We start from the raw sequence: 22,960 nt of genomic DNA on the forward strand, positions 1-22,960 counted from the left end.
GCTGCTGCGACTCATTCATGGCTAACGTGGCGAACCTTTTTTGTTGGTTTTTGCTTTTTGTTTTGTTTTAGCATGGACACTTTTTTTGTTTCTTTTTTATTTTGTTCTTTCATCATAATACGTTTGCATGTGCCTGCATGCTGTTGCTGTACATCTTGTATATGCTTGTTGCACCTCTCAACATTGGATTTTTTTTTCCTTTTCAACATTTTCTCATAATTTGGATATGGCATGGCTTACTTCAACATTAAATAAGTGTGCATTATTGGACTCAACTGATATTTTTGACTTTTGACAGGTGAAGCTGTTGACTACTCCAAGAAAGGGACTTATGCAGGAATGACAATTCCACCCTATTCTCAAGCCAGAGTTACAAGCGCTGCTGGTACACTCTTTGGTACAAGCACTGTCTTGAGGTCATCAAATGGGGTGGTGTATTCCTCTGTTGCGGCACCAATCCCATCTACGTATGCCATTACCACCCAACCAGGATCCATCTTTAGTACGACATATAACACCCTGTCAGGTATGCATACCAGTGACACCATGCCTTCCCTGTCCAACCTCCAGAACTTGCCACTAACACGGTCCCACAGTTTCCTGTCCACTATCTCCACTACCACAACAGAAGAACAAGGAGAAGCCCCACTCAATCTGGAGATCACGAGAGGGGGTACTACTGCTGCTGATCCTGTCGCAACAGCCTCTTTGTCCCTTGACACCTACACTGATGCATCCCTGGAGGCCATAGCTGCTTCACTGGAAGCTCTTTCTTCACCCATGGTTCCTGGGGATGGCCAATATCAGGTAGAGCGGGAGAGGTTAGAGATGGAGAAACTCAAGCAACAGCGCCTGGCTGAGGAATTAGAGTGGGAGCGAAATGAGATACAGCGGTTCCGTGAGCACGAACAGCTCCTGGTACAGAAAGAACTGGAAGAGCTGCAGGCCATGAAGCAGCACATCCTGACACAACAAGAAGAAGAAAGACAGGCTCATCTAATGATGCAGAAAGAAACCTATGCCCAACAACAGCAGCAGCTAGAGCAGATTCAGCGGCTTCAAGAGCAACTGCGTGTGCAACTGGAAGAGCAGAAGTTTCGACAGATGTATCCAGGTGGAGAGATAGGGCATGGTGTGCAGGAGGCAGTTGTCTTAGGACCCGATGGCACAGTGCTGGCCAGAAAAATCACAGATAGTGGATGCCAGACAGATGAAGAGGATGAGGCAGTCAGCAAAGCTTACACAGCAGGGAGAAAAAAGAGAAGTTCTAAAAAAAGTGTAGACAGTTGTGTGCAGACTGATGATGAGGATCAAGACGAATGGGAAGCTCAGACCAGAAGCAGACAAAGCCGGCCACGCACGGCTAGGGGTGATAGGGGAGGGCAGTCAGAAATGTCTCTTCAAGCCCATACTGAAATTTCTATACAAACAGATTCAGAGGGGAACATCAGAATGGACACCAGGATGGAGCTGTCCGACTCTGAAAGGACCTCGCCAAAGAAAAGACCAACTCCGTTGGAAATAGGACAATCTACTAACCTCAAAGTTGATTCCTCTACGCTTCAAGCTCCTCCTAAATCTCCAAAAGTGCTCTATTCCCCCATATCCCCAGCAATATCCCCTAGCAAGTCCCTTGAGTTTGTTTCCTATGAGAAATCACTGGGTGATACAAGCCCACAAAAGCTAAGAGGAAATACAGAGCCATCAAAAGCCTCTCCAGCGAGTCCAAGGGGACCAAAACCCATGCAGAGGTCCATGTCTGACCCTAAGCCTATGAGTCCAACCGGAGAAGAAATGGCAACATCCGGAACCCAGTTTGGTGATAGCTATGCTGTAAGTACTAAATGTATCACTTTGATTAACTTTCCAGCTGTTTATGGTGGGGTATTTCTAACTTTTAACTTGAACACATTTTTAATAAAATGCAATGGTAATAGTGCCAATTGTAGTTGTTTCTTTGCTTTGGCATATTATGTTATTAGTGTCTTATTAGGCTATTTAAAATACTGTGATCCACTCACTGCTACAGTTTTGTGTTTTCAGTCACAAGAGTAAATATTAGTATAGTGCAAACAAGATCAAAGATAAGCTCGACTAAACAGTTTTTAAGTATTATTCCTGTGGATTGATACAGTTCGAGAATTGCTGCTCCATGTAAAGCATCCATAAATCATCTTGTGGCATCTTTTTTTATGTCATGCACATGTTGCAGAAGTAACATGACGGCTCAGTGGTTCCTGCCCCCACAGCAAAATGCATGCTCTCCTCATGTTTGCATGGAGAAGCTTACACATCATTCTGTATGGAATGCACGTTAGGCACTGCTGCTACTTGGGCATTTCTTCCATGTATCTGCTGTATGACTCTTTATTGCTCCTCAACAGTTAGATTATTCAAATGCAGAAGAACAATTAAAAAGAACTTGATGATTGAATAAAATGATTGTTAAATAGACGGCCTAGTTTGTGTATTCATATTCTATTCTGACATACCTTAGACTCCATAGGTCGACTCCATACATTGCTCCAGGCCCTCGTGGGATTATGGAAGTCAGTTTCTGCTTGGGCAATTCACTGCTGAGAATCTCATACATACGTAAAAGGATGGAAAATAAGCTGAGATTGCAGGAAAATATTGAGCTGTCAGAGATCCATAGAGACTTAATGTGAATAAATTGCTTATTTTGAGACTGTGGCTTTGGAAGTATTAAGCAACATTTATGAGCAGGTATACGTCTCTTATTTAGATGCTCATAAGGTGATCAATAAGCTGTGTTTTCCAATAACCTGTCATACATTTACATACACCATGTTCATGTGCTTAACAACACAGAGACCAGAAAGAGAGATCTTCTCTCCTTCTTGAGAGCTATTTTTCAAATCCTTGAGGCTGCATTTCCAGCTGACTCATTGGTTTGGGGGATTCTTTCAGAGGTAATCATTTTCCTTTCTGTTTTTCCTACAGGGGAAAAGCTCTGGTAGCACACCAACAGGCACTCAAAAGAAGGTGAAGAGGACTCTCCCCAATCCACCATCAGAGGATGAGTCAACAACCAGTGGCCAGACTGCATACAGCACTGGTTCAGCCCGCCGGAGAATGTGCCGCAATTCCAACATGGCACGTGCCAAGATCCTTCAAGACATCGACCGTGAACTAAATATGGTGGAGCGTGAGTCCTCCAAGCTCCGGAAAAGACAAGCAGAGCTAGATGAGGAGGAGAAAGAGATTGATGCCAAGCTGAGGTACTTAGAGATGGGTATTAATCGGAGAAAAGATGCACTGCTGATAGAGAGAGAGAAGAGAGAAAGGGCCTACTTACAGAGTGTTGCTGAAGACAGAGACTACATGTCAGACAGTGAGGTTAGCAACATCCGAGAGACTAGAGGTGGGCGTGGAGCTGGTGAAGATGAAGAGATTGAAGTTCATGGTCTCGAACGTCCCAGGACAGCTCCTCAGTCAGAATTGGATGAGTTTGTCCCACCTCAAACCAAGCACGAGTATGGAAAATACTCCCAGTATCAATATCCTCAAAGCCAATACCAGCAGACTCTCTACGAGACTCCCCAGTCCTACCAGTCTCATTCCATCTATTCCTCTGTCCCCTCGCTCACTAGCGCGCAGCAGCAGAGTTACCATCAGATGCTACTGTTGCAGCAGAAAGCTGCGAGACAAGCAGCGCTACTCTCAGAGCTGGATGCAGCTAAATATGAAGTCATTAGTCGCCAGCCGGATCCCTCATCATCAGCTTATCTAGGAGTGAAGTATGACAAATATGGCAACCATCTTGATCTCAGAGCCTTGGATGTCGGAAGTATAGCAAGTAGCCCCATGTCAGCTGTCTCTGATTCCTATTACACTGATGTAGATCACCATACACCTCGGAGTTACATGCTGCTGGAAGATGCTGCAGAACTAGCTAAGGGCTCCACAGGTCTGTCATCATCATATATTCTGGCTGAGAGGGAGCTAGCTAAGGCAGAGAAGCTGCTGCGAAGGAGTGCTGCGGATCTGGGATCTACTGACTATCTGGGCTCCACCTCCAGACTCCATACATTTGGAAAGACCCCGGATGAAGAGGATACAATGGAGGAACCATATGAACTGAAACTCCTGAAGCAGCAGCTCAAGCAGGAGTTTAGGAGAAGCACAGGTGGAACAGAAAACTTAGAGCGGCTGACAGGCCTCTCCCAGGAATACTACACCCCTAGCACTGCCGTCTCTAGTTACTCCCAAAGACACTATCCAAAGACAGACAAGTATAGCATCAGTCGACTTACTCTAGAGAAGCAGGCCGCTAAACAACTCCCAGCATCTATGTTGTACCAAAAACACAAGACTCCGCTGGTGGATCCTAAAATCTCGTCCAAGTATTCCTCTATTACAGACAGCAGAGGTCTAGAAACAGACTATAACAACTATCTGGGCTCTACCAGTGCATCTCCAAGATCCAACAGACTTATGCAGGACGAGATTACCTTTGGCCTTCGTAAGAATATCGCTGAGCAGCAAAAGTACCTTGGGTCAACCTTGGGTGCCAACTTGGCTGGATCACTAAATTTGGGCCAAAGCTTAGGTTTGGACTCTGCTTATCCTAGTGGTAGTCGCTCAAGACCCTCATCCAGGCCCACATCTTGCTATGGCCTGGATTTGTCTATCAAAAGGGACCCTTCGAGCTCTTCACTGAGACTCAAAGGTGACGGAGAATCATCAGGAGATGGACCAAGCTATCAAACCCCCTCTGGTCGCACCAAACCTACCAGCCTTCCTATTGTGCAAAGTGGACGTGGCCGGTTACCCATAGTGGCCCAGAACTCAGAGGAAGAGAGTCCCTTGAGCCCTGTAGGACAGCCCATGGGTATGGCCCGGGCATCAGCAGGACCTCTGCCACCCATTTCAGCTGATTCAAGGGACCAGTTTGGTTCCTGCCTGTCCTTGCAGGACTCACAGCAACATATCAGGGAAGAGCCCACCAGGGGTAGGGGTTATGTGCTTCTGGATGACCTTCAGGGCACCATGTCAGATAGTGAAGGTAAAAAAAAGACCTATTACACTGTCTTTCTTTTCCTTTTGAATATTTCATCCTTGAGCATGTCTAGTTATGTGTTGTCTTGCATGCATGTATTTCTAATGTGAATAATATTTAGCTATTGTGTATTTATTGAAAGCCTGCATGTGTTTGTCATTTTCCTGTTTTCACGTTTTAACTATAACTTTGGTGAATGCACTGTTTCGTCTTTCCATTTTCTGGTGTCGGTACATTTGGTCACTCTCTTGAGATCTGGTGTGCATGCATGCCTTTGTATATGTTGCTCTATGTCCTATAGGATGCATGTTCTGTCTTTCTGTCCGTGTTCCAGATATTCCAGACTTTCTGCTATTCTATTTACTGAGAGAGATCGTACAGTCTAACTTTCCATTACAGCTTCATCATGTGGGAGGTTAGCGCTTGTGGCAATCCATATTTCATTCGGAGAAAACTATCATTTGTAGCTGTCTCAAAGAAGATTGTTTTCAAGTTTCTCAATTCCAACATTCAAATATACAAGACTTGAGCTACAATCAAAGAACTTATTTCAGATTTCGAAAACTTTATTTTTCCACAAATGAAACCCTGAAAAAGTGCCTCCCCACATGAAAACTTACACAACTGGTCCAGAATTCAGTCAATTGAGCCGGTTCTTCTAAAAGTATTTTAATTATTAGCTAATTATCAGCAAAATGTTCAACCCAGCAGCTGTAATAGCCAACAATATATTAATTATATATTTTTGATGTGTCATGTGAGATATGGTTGTTGTATTTCATAATCACATGTTTATTAGGATACTAAACTGTAGACAAGAAAAGTACTTTACTCTAGTTAAATAATAAAAAGAATGATTTAAAGCATGTTGTCCTCCCAGTAAAAGGAACATGATTATTTTCATGTTTGAAATTCTCACGTGTGTGTAATAAATTCAAAACTTCAACTTGCATGTCTTGTCGTGAATACTTGCTTGTTCTGTGTTGTGATGCATCAGTGATTTAATGTTGCATGGAATACGTTTATGCCTGATAATCTTTCTCTGCACTTTCTTTATATTGTTTTGGCCCATTATTGGCTCATTATTTCCTGTGTGTTTGACTGTAAAAAGTTAATAATCTTAAATAAACAACATTACAAGTACAAATGATACAATAAATAGCAATGAAAAATAATGTGTGTTAGGAAAATATCCCATTTCATTAGTTATTTCTCTCCACACTTTCTATCAGACCATATTCTGAGCTGTCATCACTAAGAGGGCCCAGTTTGTTTTGTAAATGAAGTGAACGTTGTCTTATTCGAATACGTCAGTTGTTATTTTAGAGAGATGAGAAAATTTAGGTAAATCTCAGTTTACTGCAATAAGTTTTCCTGAAATGTGATTGAAAATGTGGCAGTTTAAGCTAGTGCAGATTCTGATGAAGGTCTTATTGTTTTACTGTATCATTCTGGTTTAAATGTTTAAAGATCCAAGTTGTGATTTATCTTGAATGCAGCGTAAACACTTTTTGGATCAATTCATATGGATCTCATAATCTTGCAATGTAAACTCGTTTGCCTTGATTCCAGCCCTAAGTGATTCCCTGATGGCTTTGAACAGAGACGATGCGACCAATGGTAGAGTATTAGTTCAGTTCTTTAGTCATTCACGAGCTCACACATGATCCTGCACCACAAGTCGAATGCAATGCTCCATAAAATGATGACTAAATGTTGGGGAGGTTAAGGACAATTGTAAAATTGCAAATAAATATCACATTAACTTTAAATTTTGTATATGTTTGCATATGCAGTTTTACAAATCTATACATTATACAGAATAGTAGGAAAAAATTTACATACCCAACATTTAAAGTCATAGGAAATTACTCTTTAGGTTATAGATAATGCTACTATACATATTTTACGAATACTGTTCAAGCTGCATTATTTTTTTTCTGCTTATTTTACAGTAGCTGTGAAAATGTTGTGTTTCTCAGCATCAGTTTTCCTAGTGAAATAATAAATCAGCTTTCTTTTGGCCCTTCCTCATATTTTCACCTCAGCTTCTAATGAGTATTTGCTTTCCACGAATATACATTTTTGCTTAATGGCATATAATCACCTTTGAATCAGAAGTCATCCTCTCCAATTGGGTGAAAAAGTCCCGGTTGTCAGATTGGCTCTAAAGTAGCGCTTGTTTTTTTATCCCTGAAGCCTACCACCTTAGACGAGAGGAGACAGACTGGTTTGACAAACCGAGAGATGGGCGTTTGGAGAACGTACAAGACAAGAGACAGGTGAAACACGGAAGAAAGAAAAACACACAAACACACATTTTATTAAAGTTCTCACATGTACCATATACCACGTCCGAGCAGAAATAAAAATGCATGCACCCTGGATGTCAGTATGTGGTTTGTACCCAGATTAAGTAAAATGCCACATATACAGTATGTTCATGATGCAAAGAATCCATACTTACCTATCTCCCATCTACCTTGTACATACATGTCATCTCACCATTGTGTGTGGACCACAGGGAAAAGTCCCATACTACCCCTTCCCTCACCTCAGGGTCAAACTGCAGAGGGATCCCAAAGACCGCAGTGTCTCAGGTAAAGTACCACAGTTTACGACATTTCATTCAGTAACATCCGCATGCTACCGTGTCCTGGAGTAGTTGTATGCTTTCAAAAGAGCCATGCACTCTAAAAGCTAATGCGCTGTTGCCTGTGATGCACGATTTAGATTTCATTGGCCCCATTGCTTAATAACTGCATCCGCTATGCACTGTTTACAGCACAGATATTCTTTTTCCTTTAATTGGATTTTAACGATGATGGAATGGATTTCGAAATGATTTTTTAAAAAAGAATAAAGTCAATCGAATGTGCACATTATTATGGATCATAACGCGTCGTCGTTGGGTTTATCGAGCATGACTAGTGCGCTTCATGCGTTTTTATTTACTCGATATTCAGGCCAAACCTCGACAAACTGGCGAGTCTCTTCCCCTGCCATTACGCTTCCATCACACCATTCCTGCAGGCTCAAAGCAGGCAGACATTTCATTTCCTGGCCTCCCCTTTGATTTGGCTGCTCTCCACGCTCATCAGTCATTGCCGTGCTCAAAATGGCGTATCCTTCACACTCAGGATTATCTTACGCAATTAACAAACAGCCCACAAAGGAGGCATTTTGTTCACGAGGGGCCCCGGTGCTGAGTCATTTTTGCCTCAGTCCTTTTGTTCTCTCGCTGCAGTAAACATGTTTGAGTGTTTTGTGCTGAAAGATGATTCTGTGTAGGTGAAGGCCTTTCTCTATGTGTGACCTGTGGAGGAATATAATAGATCCTTGTATGTTTTGTGGATGGGCAGCACACAAGTTGGCGTGTATCTCGTGACACATGCACCAACCACAGAAAGATTTAAAGCTTTTTAAGCTGGACAGTAAACAGGTTGTGATTCCTTCAATTTCATGCCTGTTTACGCTGATTAAGTAGCTGCCATTTAACCTACACAGGGCTTAAATAAACCAGTGTTGAAAATGAAATATAAATGTGTTCTTTCTTCACTTTTCTTGTCAACATATTTACAATCCCTATTTAAATAGAATAAATGTAAGCTGTCTGTTTTTCCTGTGTTTGTCAACTAATATTTACAGGATAGTAAGAAATTAATCAACAATTTAGAACATTTAAATTTTACATGTTGCATCCTGGTGATTTCCCATTAACATACCATAATAATAATTCAAATGGAAAAGCTGATTCCCCCAAAGTCTAATTCAGTTTTACCTAAATGTGTTGCTAGAGCGTTTTGGCTTTGTAGAGAGTTCACTTTGCTGAGTTTACGTGCGTTGACATCCAAAAGAAGGTGAAGACGTTCGATGCCAATGTTTGGCTCTCACCAGTTATTGTGTTTGAACGTGAACAGGAAATGGTCTGGGTATCCGCGTGGTCGGAGGGAAAGAGGTCCCCGGCAGTAATGGAGACATCGGAGCCTATGTCGCCAAAGTCCTACCTGGTGGAGCTGCGGAACAAACGGGAAAGATTCTCGAAGGTATGACCCTTAATCAAACTAAACTTCCCTTTTGTGCAAAAACATTAGTTTTATCACCTCCTGTATAATTGAAACTTTTCCAGATGCTGTCCAATGATTGTGACCCCAGGAAATGTGTCTTTTCCTGTCATTAATAATGTGTTTTTGGTTATTTTTCGTCTAAAATGTCATCAGATAAACCACTTACTACAGTAAGTGTCATGTGGGTGGAACCTACAACAGCCACAGTCAGATATGTCACCGAGTCACGATGTAAATATAACGCACATAACCAGCAGATATATGACCTGTGGTCTCACCCTGACGCACCTCTCACTGACACCACCTGAGGATGAATTGCCGTGGCGGTGTATTTACAGGAGCACATTTCACGAGGCCTTATTGATTTCACACGAGGGAGTCGGCGGGGGGGGGGGGCAGTTAACCCTCTCGCCCTCCCAGTTCCATCTGGCTACTCCCAGTCCCCTTTAATCTCTGCGTTGTAGGTGTCGGACAATTGTTGGCCCCGAGTCTTTTTGAAGCTGCCACTCTGGTTGATCTATGGATGGCGAGATATAGGGATGGAGAGATACGGCCAAGTTCAGACCTGTGTAGCGTCTGCAGTCCGTCTGTCTGAGCGTTCTGTGTCTTCTTCCATTTCCTGTTTTGTTTTTCTATCCTTTCATGTCGCTAGTTTCTCTCCTCCCTCTGTTTGTCTGTGCTGTTCTTTATCAGGACATTCTGAGATAGTTCCAGTGAAAAACTGCATAATGAAAAGATGAAGATGAAACAAAAAGGAAACTGTGAAAAATAGATTGTGTATGACAGTCAAATTAGATCCGCGTAACTTGAGTTCTTATTATATTGTATCACACATCATCACATATCAAGAACTTTACACCACTAGTGCTTCATGTTAGCGATACGAAGATCCCACTGTCTGATCCATCGTGGTTCGGGCCCTGAGCCCAGTAAGAAGTCTGTGGTTGGAGCACATGAAGACTGCTCGGAGTCCCAAGAGTCAGGATGCATCTGTGGTGTTGTTCGCCACGAGGACAACTCGACCACGATAACACCCATAACCCTGTCATCAACAGTCAGCGGGAACACGGCGTCTCGCTCGCCGCGGCGCGAATACGGAGGAAATGTTGTCAGATCCAACCGGCGAGGAGGCTTGACACAGAACCAGTGTGTGTGTGTGTGTGTGTCTGTCGCTGAAAGTCCGGACTCACAATGGGACCAATTTTGATGAATAAAAATCAAAGTGAAACTACAGCACACCTTCCCTGTCACTCACACATGCAGCGAGAGGGTGTCCCCGCAAACAGAGGGCCCTCCGGATGAGCTGTTTCAACCTGTGTAAGTCCTGCCGGCGTGCAGGGTGTGTGTGTGTGTGTGTGTTTTGGGTTTGCCGTGCTGTGTGGATTCAAATCAACTCCCTCTGCTGAATTTAATACGGATAAATGGTCAGTTCCTGCTCCGAGACATTGGTCATCGCTGCTGCAGGAGATTAGATTCTGTATTTCTTTCCAGCCGATAATGCATCCTGTTTGAAGTGTTATCCCCGCGAATCCTAGTTTTAGAGCTCAAACAAACACAAGCCCGTTTTGGAGTTTCAGTCCTTGAGCAGCTTTGTCACACAGCCACTGTTTGGGCTGTCACCGGCATTCATCTCCCCGGCTCTGGCTCCAGTCCGATGCGCATGTTGTTCCAGTGCAAGAATCAAAGCGCGTCAAGTTTGTTCTCTCACGATCATTCGCTGTGAATCGAATTAGAATGAATTGATCCCTTTATTCATTCACAGAGCCGCCGCACGCTTCATGGTTTTTCTCTTCTTGGTTTCAAATGAAGTGTTTGTGTGGAATCTGCACAACACTGTATTTTTTTTTTGAACAACAGTTTTTTCTTTGCATGTAGGAATGCAAGTCCTGGAGTGGAACGCAGTTCTTCTGACGGGGAAGACGTATGAGGAAGTGCAGGGGCTCGTCGGGCAGCCGTGTAATGATGCAGAAGTCTGTGTCAGGCTGTGAGTATCTTTCTCTCCCACTTGATCATTTCTTCCAAAGCTGTTTTTCAGTCTGTCTCCATTCCAGCGACAGACAGTGGCCGGATGATGTTTTCAGGTTGTCCATCTGTCCGTCCTAACGTCCATCCGTCCCATTTTTTTTTAACCCAATATACTTTTAAGAACGTCTTGAGGGATTTTCTTACATATATATGACACGATATGATGTGTTTTTTCCAGTGATCTCAACATGCTTGCTGAGTCTGATGGTTCCCAGCATCTGGATTTCCAGGATCACAGCAAAGGTACATTACTTTTTTCTTGTTGTTTTTGAATAACTCCAGCAACAACGTTCTTTTACTGCTTCTTCCTCTCCACCATTTCTGCCTCCTCTGGATTCTCGTAATTAACTTGCGTCGCTATGATTCCCTCTTTTCTCAAGTTCAACCGTGCGTTACTTATGGCCTTTTTTCCACTGAATTTCATCGAACCATTCTGGGAACATTAAATTGTTCTGCTGCTATAAAGCAGTGCCCTAATATTCTGCTTGATATTTTCATGTTCATGGTTTCTGTTGGAATTGGTGAACAAAGGTTTCCGTCCTTGCAACTTTCCCTTCATAAGCAGCAGTTAGATAATGCATGGGACTGTGTAGGTATGATGATGATGATGATTCTTACTTGTGTCTGTTGGAATGCACCCTGTAGGGGACAGACCTCCCAGGTCTCCGGGCGTTGACCCCAAGCAGCTGGCGGCCGAGCTGCAGAAAGTGTCACAGCAGCAGGCTCCCTCGTCCACCTCCTCCTCAGGTCTGCCCGCCACCAGCTCAGCGACCTCCAGTCCCGCTCAGCCGGGGTCACCGTCCGTCAGCAAGAAACGCCACAGCAGCAAGGCGAGTTGCCGCGTTCCCACTTTACAACAGAGAATTGTTGAGTTGAGATTTCAGATTATCACCTTTTAGATAGGGTGTTTACCAAGTTTTCCCAAATTAGCTTCACTTTTCCCAAAGGATATAGAGCGGCAAGCCAGTGGGAAGGAGTTTCCACCCAGGGGGGAACCTGAGGAAATTTGGGTGCCTCTGGTACATCCACTGTTCCTTCATATACACTGATTTTAATTATTGCATATTTCAGTAAGTTTCCTCTCTGATAAAAATGTGCTGAATTATTTAAAATGAAAATTAGGAATTATAAATTCCAAAAATAGGAGAAAATAAAGGAGAGTGCCTGGTAGCACTTGTTAAATGTGCTTATTCGCTCGCATGCACAGTAAAATATGGCCAATTAAACAAATCACGCAGAATTAGAATTAGAGGCCAAAATGAGCCATAGTAAAGAAACTATCTGAACTTCAATGGGTGGTTGGCTATTTGCAGGCAGCACTGCTTTAGGGTCTTTTCTGTTATAATCAGAATAGATTAACAGAATAGAAAATAAAATAGAAAAGAAAAACAATAGCAGAACAGCCGTAAAACTGGTTGTAGCTTATCCTATGCATCATATGCTTATGCACAGATGCATCATTAACTCATAGTTCAAGCACAGCATGAAGTATAGTACAGCACAGTACACAGTGTACACGACGAACACCCACCAGTAAACATGAGACCTCCACCTACAGATTCTTTCCAGCAGGAGCCTGACATGTTGCTTTTTACTCTTACAGACGGCAGAGGGAACAAAGACCCAGTCTCATCCCATCTCCGGAGAGATACAGGTCTGGAGAAAGATGAATTCTGTCCTCTCAAATTTAAAATATGGTTATTTCTTTTTACATGGTTTCTCGTGCTCTTGCATTGTTTCTCCCTCCCAGTGCGTGTGAATGAATTCTTTTGCACTGTGCTTCGTTCTGCAGCTACAAATCCACTACGACAAGCAGCTGGGAAACCTGATCGTTCACGTCCTGCAGGCCAGAGACCTTGCACCGCGGGACAACAATGGCTACTCCGACCCGTTTGTCAAAGTGTATCTGCTGCCAGGGAGAGGGTGAGTCCAGGGTGTGGAACCTGCAAGCACAACTGAAATAGTTCAGGAAAAGGAACACGGTCAGTTTAGGATTAATGATACGAAGTGAGAACAAACAGTGTGTAGGTATAATCGATTGAAACAGACGTGTGTACAGATTTTCATCCGTCTGCCGTCTTTTTCAGCCACTTTTTGGAGAAGGGGAATTTGAGTGCGCCCCCGCTTAGATGTTCGCATTCACATCCAGGCTCTGCAGGCGGCCACTTTGTTAAGCTCCAACCTGATTTCCATTCATTTCCAAATCGATTTACAATTGATTTGGGCTTACCATGACATCTTTCAATGTGCAGCACATGGCCTCTCTTATGTATCACCTCCACAGAACCTTCAGTGCACAAATGTTACGTTTAATACCGTCCCAGGTTCTCGGGTTCTTGTACCTCCACTCCCTTATCGCTGCTGAATGACATCATGTAGATGAGGTTCAGTGCACTTGTGTTGTTGTTGCCCCTGTTGATGGGTGCTCTCCTGTAGGTGTGAGTGCAGTCAAAATCAATAGCTCTCATATTTACTTGAAACACAATCCACACTCGCTCGTACAATCCACAGCTCCCCGCTCACTGTGATTGTGCTTTAATGTAATTGACTCTCCCACCCTCTCTGCTGTATGAGCTCCCGAGAGAGAGAGTTTGTGTTATTTTCTCCCCGTGATCGTTTCAGATACGAGCAGCGATACACGGCTGTGGGCTCCGCAGCCGCCCCTCCGTCAGGCTTTTCACTTTTCACGGAAGCAGATGCAAACACCACAGCGGATTTTAGAGAGGGTTGAGATTATGCTAAGTAACAGTAAGAGTGGCTCCCGCGCTACAGGAAGTGGTGACGGACACATTTGCACATTTGTTTAAGCGCATGTGTGCACATACTGTATATGCTACATGTGTATACATGGTTCAATCTCACAGCTGTAAGAGGCTTTTCAGATGCATCACAGATCTACTGTAAACTACATGGAGGTCCTGCAGCGCGTTCGATGGTTTCAAATCATAATTTAACACACAGCAACCAGGAGAGAGGAAAGAAATGGTGAATGTAATGTGTCAGTGTGAATAAAGCTGGAATTATGCTTCTTGGTGCTGCATTTTATACTTGTACAGATTGGGTTTCGAACGCAAGTGTCCACTAGGAAGCAGCGTCACGTTGAACAAATCACAATTCAAAGAAAGAAGAAAGTGCAGTACCCGTTGTAAACCTGCCTTTCTGGAATGGGCCGTTTCATTTGGCCCTGCGGTGATGCTGGTTGCAGTTTCCAGCTGCAACCAGCATCACCAAATGGAAAACTTCACCCTTCGCCATGTAAACAAATACGGAAGAATTAACAACAGTGTTAATGGAAACGACAGTGACAAGATGTTCAAAAGATAATAAGTGATTCAAGGAAGAATTTTGTTTCTTATGTTCTGCTTGAAGATCGTTTGTGGCAGAACTTCCCCGGCTGAGATTTGAATAAATAAAAAGATCTGACGTGATGTGCAGGTTTCTGGAGGGCGTGTGTCGGTTCTTCTGCAGCCTGCCGACCTTTCCTCCTGTGCATAGGTTCACACAGATGACTGTGCATGTGTCCACTGAAGCATAATTCTGGCTTAAGTTGAAATGCAAGGTTTCTGTGTCCCAATTTGGGTTTGTACCACTTCAAACCGTTGCTCATGTCTCTGCAGCAGATCTCCACTCAGTTTGCCAAAGGATGCGTAACATCACCTGAAAGCCCTGTTTACACACATACATGAAATTCATCAGACACCGAAGCACAAGTTCAATCCGGCCACTGCAGCTCCAACCCACAGCTCCCTGCTCCTGCCCCTGAACACAGCATTAATGACTCACACACTCAGACTACAGTGATTTCTCCCCCCCCCCTCCCCCCACCGCCCTTCCACATACGCACTCACAGTCCACAGACACTCTCTGACCCCCACCCTCCCTCTGACTATTCTTTCTGTATGTTGTTCTTTATATTTAATGCATGCTGGACCCCCCTCAGTCAGGTCATGGTTGTCCAGAACGCCAGGTATGTGACTTGCCCACTTTGGCACTTTTTAAAAATTTGGTTGTCAGTTTGGTGAAGGTAACCGAAAGGTCGGGAACCAATTGGAGGCTTTTGATTGATCCGAGTCGCTACGCTCAGTCCCACAAAGTCCCTTTCACCCTGGAACGATTCCGCATCTCTCCCCTCCCCCTCGTCCCCATATTCTCATGATGTCCCCCCCCCCTCACCTGTAGGCTCAGTGTCTTTGCATTGCATTTACAAAACCCCCCCTAAATAACATCTTACCATGTCCCTTTAACATAACACGTCTAAACATATCGTCCTCTGTGCTGACGATTAACGTTTCCCAGCTAACTGTTGTGTTTCCCTGGTAGATTCTCTGTTTCTGTTCCCTGACATCGACCCCGACCCCATTTGGTTTGTTCCTGTTTTGTGGTGAAAATCCCCCCAGTAACGTCCCCCATCGTGCCCCCCCCCCTGACATCGTACTGTGCCCTCGACGCCACATTTAATACACACTCCCATTATTTTGCGCCGCAGTCCTTATTCATCCCATTACTTCCCGATACATGGTAGATTGTCCTTGTCTCTCCCGAAAACTAACTCCTCCAGGCGAACTCATGAATCTACAATCGTAAATCAAACCTGATACACTGCAAAAAACATCCATCTTAACAAGTCATTCATTCTATTCCAGTGATGTAAAATATTTTTATTTCTTAAACCGAGTGAAATAAAAAAAGTCATTGAAGTCAGATTATGGTGCAAATTGGCCTTAACTTTAACTGAGAATAACTAAATTTAGAAACATTTTCACCTGTTTTAGGGCATTTACATTTAAAATGACTTGACAGACGTCAAAATGGACTTTTTTGCAGCCCAGCCTGACATCGTACCCTGCTCTCCATACCGCCCAAACAATGTGCATCACTTCCATTCTCTCCCCTCTATACTGTCACATTGTGCCCTGCTCCAGTATGTCGAGCTCTCTGCATTGTGCTGGTCCACTGTAACCTGCAGGACACACGTCTGTGACCGCTGTTGCGATTTATGTCTCCCCCGCCTCCCCCCCCCCAAAAACACAGTGCTGAAAACAAGAGGAGGTCTAAACATGCCGGCAAGAGCCTCAACCCCGAGTGGAACCAGACTGTCATCTACAAGAACATCCACCTGGAGCAGGTGCGTATGTGCTCAGAGACACACGTGCACACTCTGGTGCCACACGTGCAGCATCATACATTTTTCTTACGTCGTCAAAGCGTGAGAATTTAAACGGGTACAACTTCCAGGCCCCTCCTCACCTTTCCACCGAGCTCCAGAGCTGTCTGCAAAGCCCCTCCCTGAGGTGCATGTGCAAGACAATGACGTTAGCCAGACTATTATCCAAGTAACATGAGAGCTGCTGCTGGCTGGGCTAAGTGGTAAACTACTACTGCTACACTTACCCCTCCGAGCTAAGTGTAAGGGTCGGAATATATATATATACTTGCTGTTAACTCCATGTAAACAAGATGACTGCTTCATTTATCCTGTGTCTGTTTCATGCATAGCGTGTGCATGTCGTCAGAAATTCACAAGCCGCAATACCCACATAATAGGTTGGGGCAGTAGCGAGTCCTGGACAGGATTAATCGGGCATGTCAGCGTCAGAAATGGTGGAGAATTAATGTAGAGGCGAGCGCTGTACATTCTTACCGGCACCAAGGGCCCGGCGTTATATTACATCTCAAAAGTACGACGGTGTTTTTTAAAGATTACGTTTTAATAACTTTTTCTATATCTCTACAGCAAGTATAGTTAATAAATGGAAACATGAACCAAATGGCTCAGTTTCCATGTTAAATGAAAAGAAAACACCACTCCAAAGTGTTGGCTGTTCTCTGCTGGCACGCTGACTAATATTGAGGCCATTGGTTTTAGTGGAGCAGATGGATACAACCACTGGGATTTAATTATACCATTTTAGATGATATTGTAGATTTCTTGGACCCATAACAATCATAGCAACTCTCTTTTTTTTTAAAAATGACTTGACGTTTTTTCTTTTCCCATTTTCTTTTGCATAAGTTACAATCAAAATCCACTGACTCTTTACATGTGTGTTCCAGCTGAGGAAGAAGACCCTGGAGGTCAGCGTGTGGGACTACGACAAGTGCACCTCTAACGATTTCTTGGGAGAGGTAAACTTCTTTGACAGTTTCTTCTCAGAGGTGTCCCTGCCGCTTTTTGTGCATTTCCCCGATTCAACTGCTGCTCGTTGCCAGGTCCTCATCGACCTGTCCAGCATGGCCCAGCTGGACAACGTCCCGCGCTGGCTCCCCCTGAAGGAGCAGAGCGAGGGCGAACACCACCGGCGCTCCCACACGAGCCAGAGCCGACACGGATCCTCTAAACCCTCCTCGCAGCACTCCTCGCCGAAAACCACCGGCTCCTTGCACGATATTCAGGACTCGCCGAAATCGTCTGTGATCAAGAGCCGAAGCCACGGGATCTTTCCAGACCCGGCGAAGGGTAGGACACGTTCAGTTTCCCCCCTCCCTGCTCAACTCTATCACCCTCATCCCCCAACAACCCTCAGTACCCTTCTGCTCTTCTGCTTCCCTCTTTATTCGTCCTTTCCTCTTCTTAATCTCCACACTGCACTCTCTTCCTCTCACTTCTATCTCAGTGTCCACCTGTTTTTTCTTTCTCTGCAAATAACCAGCACCTTCCTTCCTCTGCTCATTTTTGTACACCCATCGTAGCTTCAGCAGCTTCATGCTTTTTGCTTTCTCATGGTCTGTATTCTTGGTTGCCATGATGCCACCCAGCTCAGAGGCCTAGCCTTAGCTTCTCTCCCTAACACAGAGGGCAACATGGCCGTGGAAGGCTTTGAATTCATTTAGAAAAATAACAATCAAATTTAATGAGGGTGCTCGGCTATAATAGAAACATTAAGGTGGTTACCTGGCTAGAAGCAGGAGCTCATTCCCCTCAGGGGATAACAGCCTCAGTTCACGAAAGTAAAAGATAGATTTCTTTTGGTAATTTGGTGAATCTGGTTGTTTTAGACACGCAGGTGCCCACTATCGAGAAATCTCACAGTAGCCCTGGCACATCGAAGCCTTCCCCGTCCGAGGGCCAGAGCCACAGCCATGGACACAGCCAACACTCTCGCTCGCACGGCGCTTCGCGCTCCAGCAAAAGCGCCGCGCGGCAACACCATCCGGACGGCAGCACTGGAAGCAGCGGAGGCGCTGCCATAGCAACGGGCCCCGATGCCCCACAGCAGTCGCAGCAGCAGCAGCCGCCGCCGCCGCCGCAACGCCTCCAACCAAGTAAACCAAGACGCAAATAAAGCCTACGCAGCATGGCCTCCTCGCACTCATCTGTTCTTCCTCCTGTTCAGTTTCTTTTTTCCTATTCTTTTCATTTCCTTTTCAGTTCCTGGTTCCCCTCACTTCTTACTTACACCCTCTGGTCCGCTTCCTCGTCGCGATCACAGTGTGTGCGTCTCCCACCGCTTCCCTTCTGTATGTACTCTGTAGTGTGTAGCGCCCACACCTCACCTGTACTGCAGCACACTGTCTTTGACCTTTGACCTGAGTTTGACGCCCTTTCATCTGACCTAAAGAGGCATAGTGGTTAAACGTAGAAAGGACAGATCTTAATGATTAAAATCCCGTAAACATTAAAAAAAGCTAAGAGGCTGCAAGTTTAAAGGAAATTAAACATGTTATCCAGGTTGAAGATAAAGTTTTACTGTTTTTAATCATAAACTTTACTCAGCGTAGGAACTCAGAGTTTGACAGCATGAAAAACTGAAAATCTGAAAAAGAGACAGAAGCCTTGAAGGTGCTGATCTCCAGGAACGAATCAGTAAACCCGTCACTTAATGTCGTCTCCAGCTCTTTAAAATGACCAGATATTTATGACCAAATATAAACGTTATAAGTTGAGTTAGTTCGTAAGTGGACAGGTAGCGTTTGGACTGATTCATCCAACCTTTAAAACAGAAGAACGTTGCGATCCCAACCCCCTCCTAAAAATATCATTAACCTCTTTTGCTATTTTTGTTTCCTATTTTGGATTTTTTTATTTTCTTTTACTTTCTGTTTATCAATAATCAATTACCAGCTTTTCTGAAGCTCCTCCACTGAGATGGCTGAGCATGCAGTCTGCTAACCCCCCCCCATCCCCAACCTGACCCACAATGCAACTCAGTCGATGCTGCACACCCCGCCCCCTTCATGACATGCGGAGGGGCAAACGTGCACCGCACACTGTGGCTGCATGTGATTGACAGTCAAGCTGGTTGCCATGGTGAAGATAAACTGCTCTCTGAATCTCCATCTCGCTCCTCCTCCTCCTCCCCCTCCTCTCATCTTGAACTTCGACCCCCATGACCTTTGTCTCCTGGCGTTGACCCCCCCCCCCCCTCCCTCCCCCTCCCGACACCTGACCTGCGCCTGCGAAAAAAAACAAACAGGCCAAAGAGGCCGCCTCTCACTGAGGCACCAGAGACACAGCGTAGTGGGCGTGCTCACCATTCAGAGAGCCCAGTCCGATTGGCTGCCCGCCCTGCCATCGGCCATGTCTGCCACAGGGGGCCGAGCGGAGGGCCGACGCCTGACGCTCAGGAAAGCCATGTCAGAAGAGAGGCCGCAGAGCACCGGAGGTGAGCGTTTGCCCCACGAGTCTCCTCTCTGCCGTGTGACTGAAGCACTGATGGAGCAAAGGAGGGAGAGAGTGAGAGAAAGAGAGGATGCAATGCTACTAACGCACACCTGCATAAAGAGAGAGAGAGAGAGAGAGAGAGAGAGAGAGAGAGAGAGAGAGAGAGAGAGAGAAAGGGAGGGGGGGGTCTTTAAAAGCTAATGAGAGAGACAGGAAGTCAGAGAGAGAGAGAGAGAGTCGCACTCACTCACACCACATCACCAGCGATTCATGCAGCGAGGCACACTTCCTTCACGGCCACCGACACAGTTCACTGATACCAGGAAATGAAAGTCTCAGACTGGTGGGGTGACTCACTGAGAGTTAGCATCGGCTGCGTCACGACTCCCCGCTGCTTCATTGAGCCGGTATCAGTGAGCGTGGTGCCTGAAAGAAAGAAGCAGGAAAAAGTGTCTGCATGGATCCTGTTCTGCACCACATCCACACATCCCATTCATACTCACACGACCCGATCAGCTGTGTGACACCAAAAATGTTAATTCACCTTAAATATGTTGTGTTTAAAAAGGTTTAAAGATCCTTTAAACTCCTCCTGATGTGAAGCTGTCATCGTGTAATCGTAACTTTGTTTAATCTAAACCAGCGCAGACTAAGATATTAGATGAATTAAAATGGTTCATATAGTAAACTAACAACGTCACTAGGGTCTACGTGCCTCTTGTGTGGTCTTGCATAAACACATCTGTGTGATATCTCTGGATTTGTTTCTGTGTCTCGTGTTGAAGCTTCATATGTGGATTATTACCGTCTTGTCTTTGTCCAAGAGAAAGACACATTGTCCGTCCATGTGCTTCCTGCTAGTCTTCGGTGTTTGTGTGCAATTCATTACAATTCAGTTCCGTGAACATTAAAAGGTGATTTTAGCCGCTGCAGATGTTAACTGATGCTTCTTGGCCCCAGCTTTTTTACTTCCCTGGACGTGGCAGAGGTGCAACTCTTTTTTTTCTTCTTCTGTTCCCTCCTGTCTTTTGTCCTTGTCTTGTCGTGATGGATGCGGTCGTATCTCTGCACAGCTCGTTCAGGCTACAGATCCGGCGACGCCCCGGTCACAGCGGCCTCGCTGGACAGCGGCCTGAGTGGCAGCGCCTACAGCTTATTGGACGAAGAGGCGGAGGCGAACGAGGTGGACAGTGCCATCTTCCAGGTGCCCCGATTGTGAGTCGGCAAAGACTTTTACCTCGACATTGTGAATGTATTATAAATGTTTCAACGATGCTTAACCATTCGAACCCACTGATACATATTAAACCTCTTATAATGTATAATTTGTCTGATTTTGTTCCTTGCCATTTTAGTGGAAAGATTCCAAACGGCACGGACCCGATGAAATCATCTCTGGGACATGTTGATGCTGAAGGTGAGACGTGTGTGTGTGTGTGTGTGTGTGTGTGTGTGTGTGTGTGTGTGTGTGTGTGTGTGTGTGTGTGTGTGTGTGTGTGTGTGTGTGTGTGTGTGTGTGTGTGTGTGTGTGTGTGTGTGGAGATGGACGACATGTCATAAAGTGAAGCCAACACATTGTGATTGCCCCCCTGGTGGCCGGCTGCAGTACAAGTCATAATTCCTGCCTTCTCCATGTTAGTGGATGGGACATGAACCTGATGTTGAACTGATGTTTGTTCAAGTGTTCATGTTTCTTGTAAATTAGATTTTAAGTAGTTTTTATTATCTATGAAGTGTAAATTCATAGATAAAATAGAACCGTTTACAGGTTATTTTCATCATTATGTCTTGGCTAATGTTCCTGGTCGCTCCCTCCTGCCTGTGATGCCGTGAGTCATGTCACTGTGACTAATGCAGAGGAGCACAGACGACCTTAAAGAGCTAGAAAGACCCGAGGTTCGCTAACGCTCTCTTTACAGCAAAGACTGGAGCTCAGTACACACACACACACACACACACACACACACACACACACACACGGATTAACACGTTTACACTCATCTGCGCTCTTCCTTCATCTCCCTATCGCTTTGTCATCTGCTCTCAGGCTCTTTGTGTGTGTGTGTCTCTGTAACACACACACACACACACACACACACACACACACACACACACACACACACACACACACACACAGAGGCTTCCCTGACGGAGTTCTTGTTGACCCAGCTTTCAAAACTGTCGTGTCCGCTCAGTTGCCACGGCAACTACAGGTCAGGCAGAGTGGCTCATAACTTCTTCTCATCCTTGTTAAACAAATAAAAGCATTTGCTCGCAGGCCCCGTTTTATATATTACTCATCATGAAAGTGCACTAAGTGTCCAGTAGAGGGCGGTGTCAGTGAGGAGATGCCTCATTTTAACAGAGCAGCAAAGGAAAACAGGGAGACACAAATTGATGGAATGGGTATTACATCTGTCTAGTGATGAAACGACTTCCATCCATCCACTAGCTATACCGCTTCTTTTCATTTTTGTCTCAATGTGAATGACTTCATTTGTGTGTGTGTGTGTGTGTGTGTGTGTGTGTGTGTGTGTGTGTGTGTGTGTGTGTGTGTGTGTGTGTGTGTGTGTGTGTGTGTGTGTGTGTGTGTGTGTGTGTGTGTGTGTGTGTCGCATCAGGTAAATCCCAGATAATGGGTGAGATAAAGATCGCTCTGAAGAAGGAGATGAAGACGGAGGGGGAGCATCTGGTCCTTGAGATTCTTCAATGTCGCAACATCACCTACAAGTTCAAGAGTCCGGACCACCTGCCTGGTAACGGATGACACGTTGACTATACACACGACAGCAGACGTGCAGCTTCACATTTACTGGATACACACAGAAACTCACCTGGATAACAAACAGCAAACTGTATTTTCGATCGATTTATTACCTCCCGGTGCAATATTGTCTCTTCGTGGCATTCAAACAGACTTTTACATGATTATGCATCATTTTGTATATTTGACAGCTGGTAAACCCACACAAACACGAGTTCAGAAGGACTGGCATCTGACATACCATTACATCGTTGCCAGGTTTTTTTTTCTAGGTGCTGAGACACGTGTTGCGACTGTTTTTCCAGTTACATTAGGAATATATCAACTGACTCTTCCATAATATAGAATGTACGTGCACGGCTACAGAAACCATTAAGACGAGGGAAGCTCACACATGAACACATAACTGAAAATCTGGTTATTTGGCATTTAATGATATTATAATTTATCACTATGATTACTGTAGCTGTCTGGAAGGA

General features: G+C 44.8%; 1 protein-coding gene across 7 annotated transcripts in view; it reads left to right on the forward strand.

Annotated features, from left to right (window-relative positions):
• pcloa (piccolo presynaptic cytomatrix protein a) overlaps positions 1–22,960 on the forward strand; it is a 58,102-nt gene that overhangs the window by 30,898 nt on the left and 4,244 nt on the right. For 2 of the 7 annotated variants that reach the window (XM_034578020.1, XM_034578015.1), the window contains exons 6-25: positions 299–1,833; positions 2,965–5,029; positions 6,596–6,643; positions 7,223–7,305; positions 7,548–7,623; positions 8,944–9,069; positions 10,966–11,074; positions 11,294–11,358; positions 11,761–11,945; positions 12,719–12,769; positions 12,908–13,038; positions 15,056–15,082; positions 16,147–16,240; positions 17,170–17,241; positions 17,326–17,572; positions 18,112–18,378; positions 19,530–19,718; positions 20,791–20,932; positions 21,073–21,134; positions 22,339–22,473. In XM_034578020.1, coding sequence (XP_034433911.1) covers positions 299–1,833; positions 2,965–5,029; positions 6,596–6,643; positions 7,223–7,305; positions 7,548–7,623; positions 8,944–9,069; positions 10,966–11,074; positions 11,294–11,358; positions 11,761–11,945; positions 12,719–12,769; positions 12,908–13,038; positions 15,056–15,082; positions 16,147–16,240; positions 17,170–17,241; positions 17,326–17,572; positions 18,112–18,378; positions 19,530–19,718; positions 20,791–20,932; positions 21,073–21,134; positions 22,339–22,473 — 5,709 coding nt within the window. The remainder of the gene's footprint in view (positions 1–298; positions 1,834–2,964; positions 5,030–6,595; positions 6,644–7,222; positions 7,306–7,547; positions 7,624–8,943; positions 9,070–10,965; positions 11,075–11,293; positions 11,359–11,760; positions 11,946–12,718; positions 12,770–12,907; positions 13,039–15,055; positions 15,083–16,146; positions 16,241–17,169; positions 17,242–17,325; positions 17,573–18,111; positions 18,379–19,529; positions 19,719–20,790; positions 20,933–21,072; positions 21,135–22,338; positions 22,474–22,960) is intronic. The other 5 variants (XM_034578018.1, XM_034578016.1, XM_034578017.1 and 2 more) reach the window with 5 other exon arrangements.

This window comes from Hippoglossus hippoglossus, chromosome 23 (assembly GCF_009819705.1).
Source record: "Hippoglossus hippoglossus isolate fHipHip1 chromosome 23, fHipHip1.pri, whole genome shotgun sequence".
Classification (NCBI taxonomy): domain Eukaryota; kingdom Metazoa; phylum Chordata; class Actinopteri; order Pleuronectiformes; family Pleuronectidae; genus Hippoglossus; species Hippoglossus hippoglossus.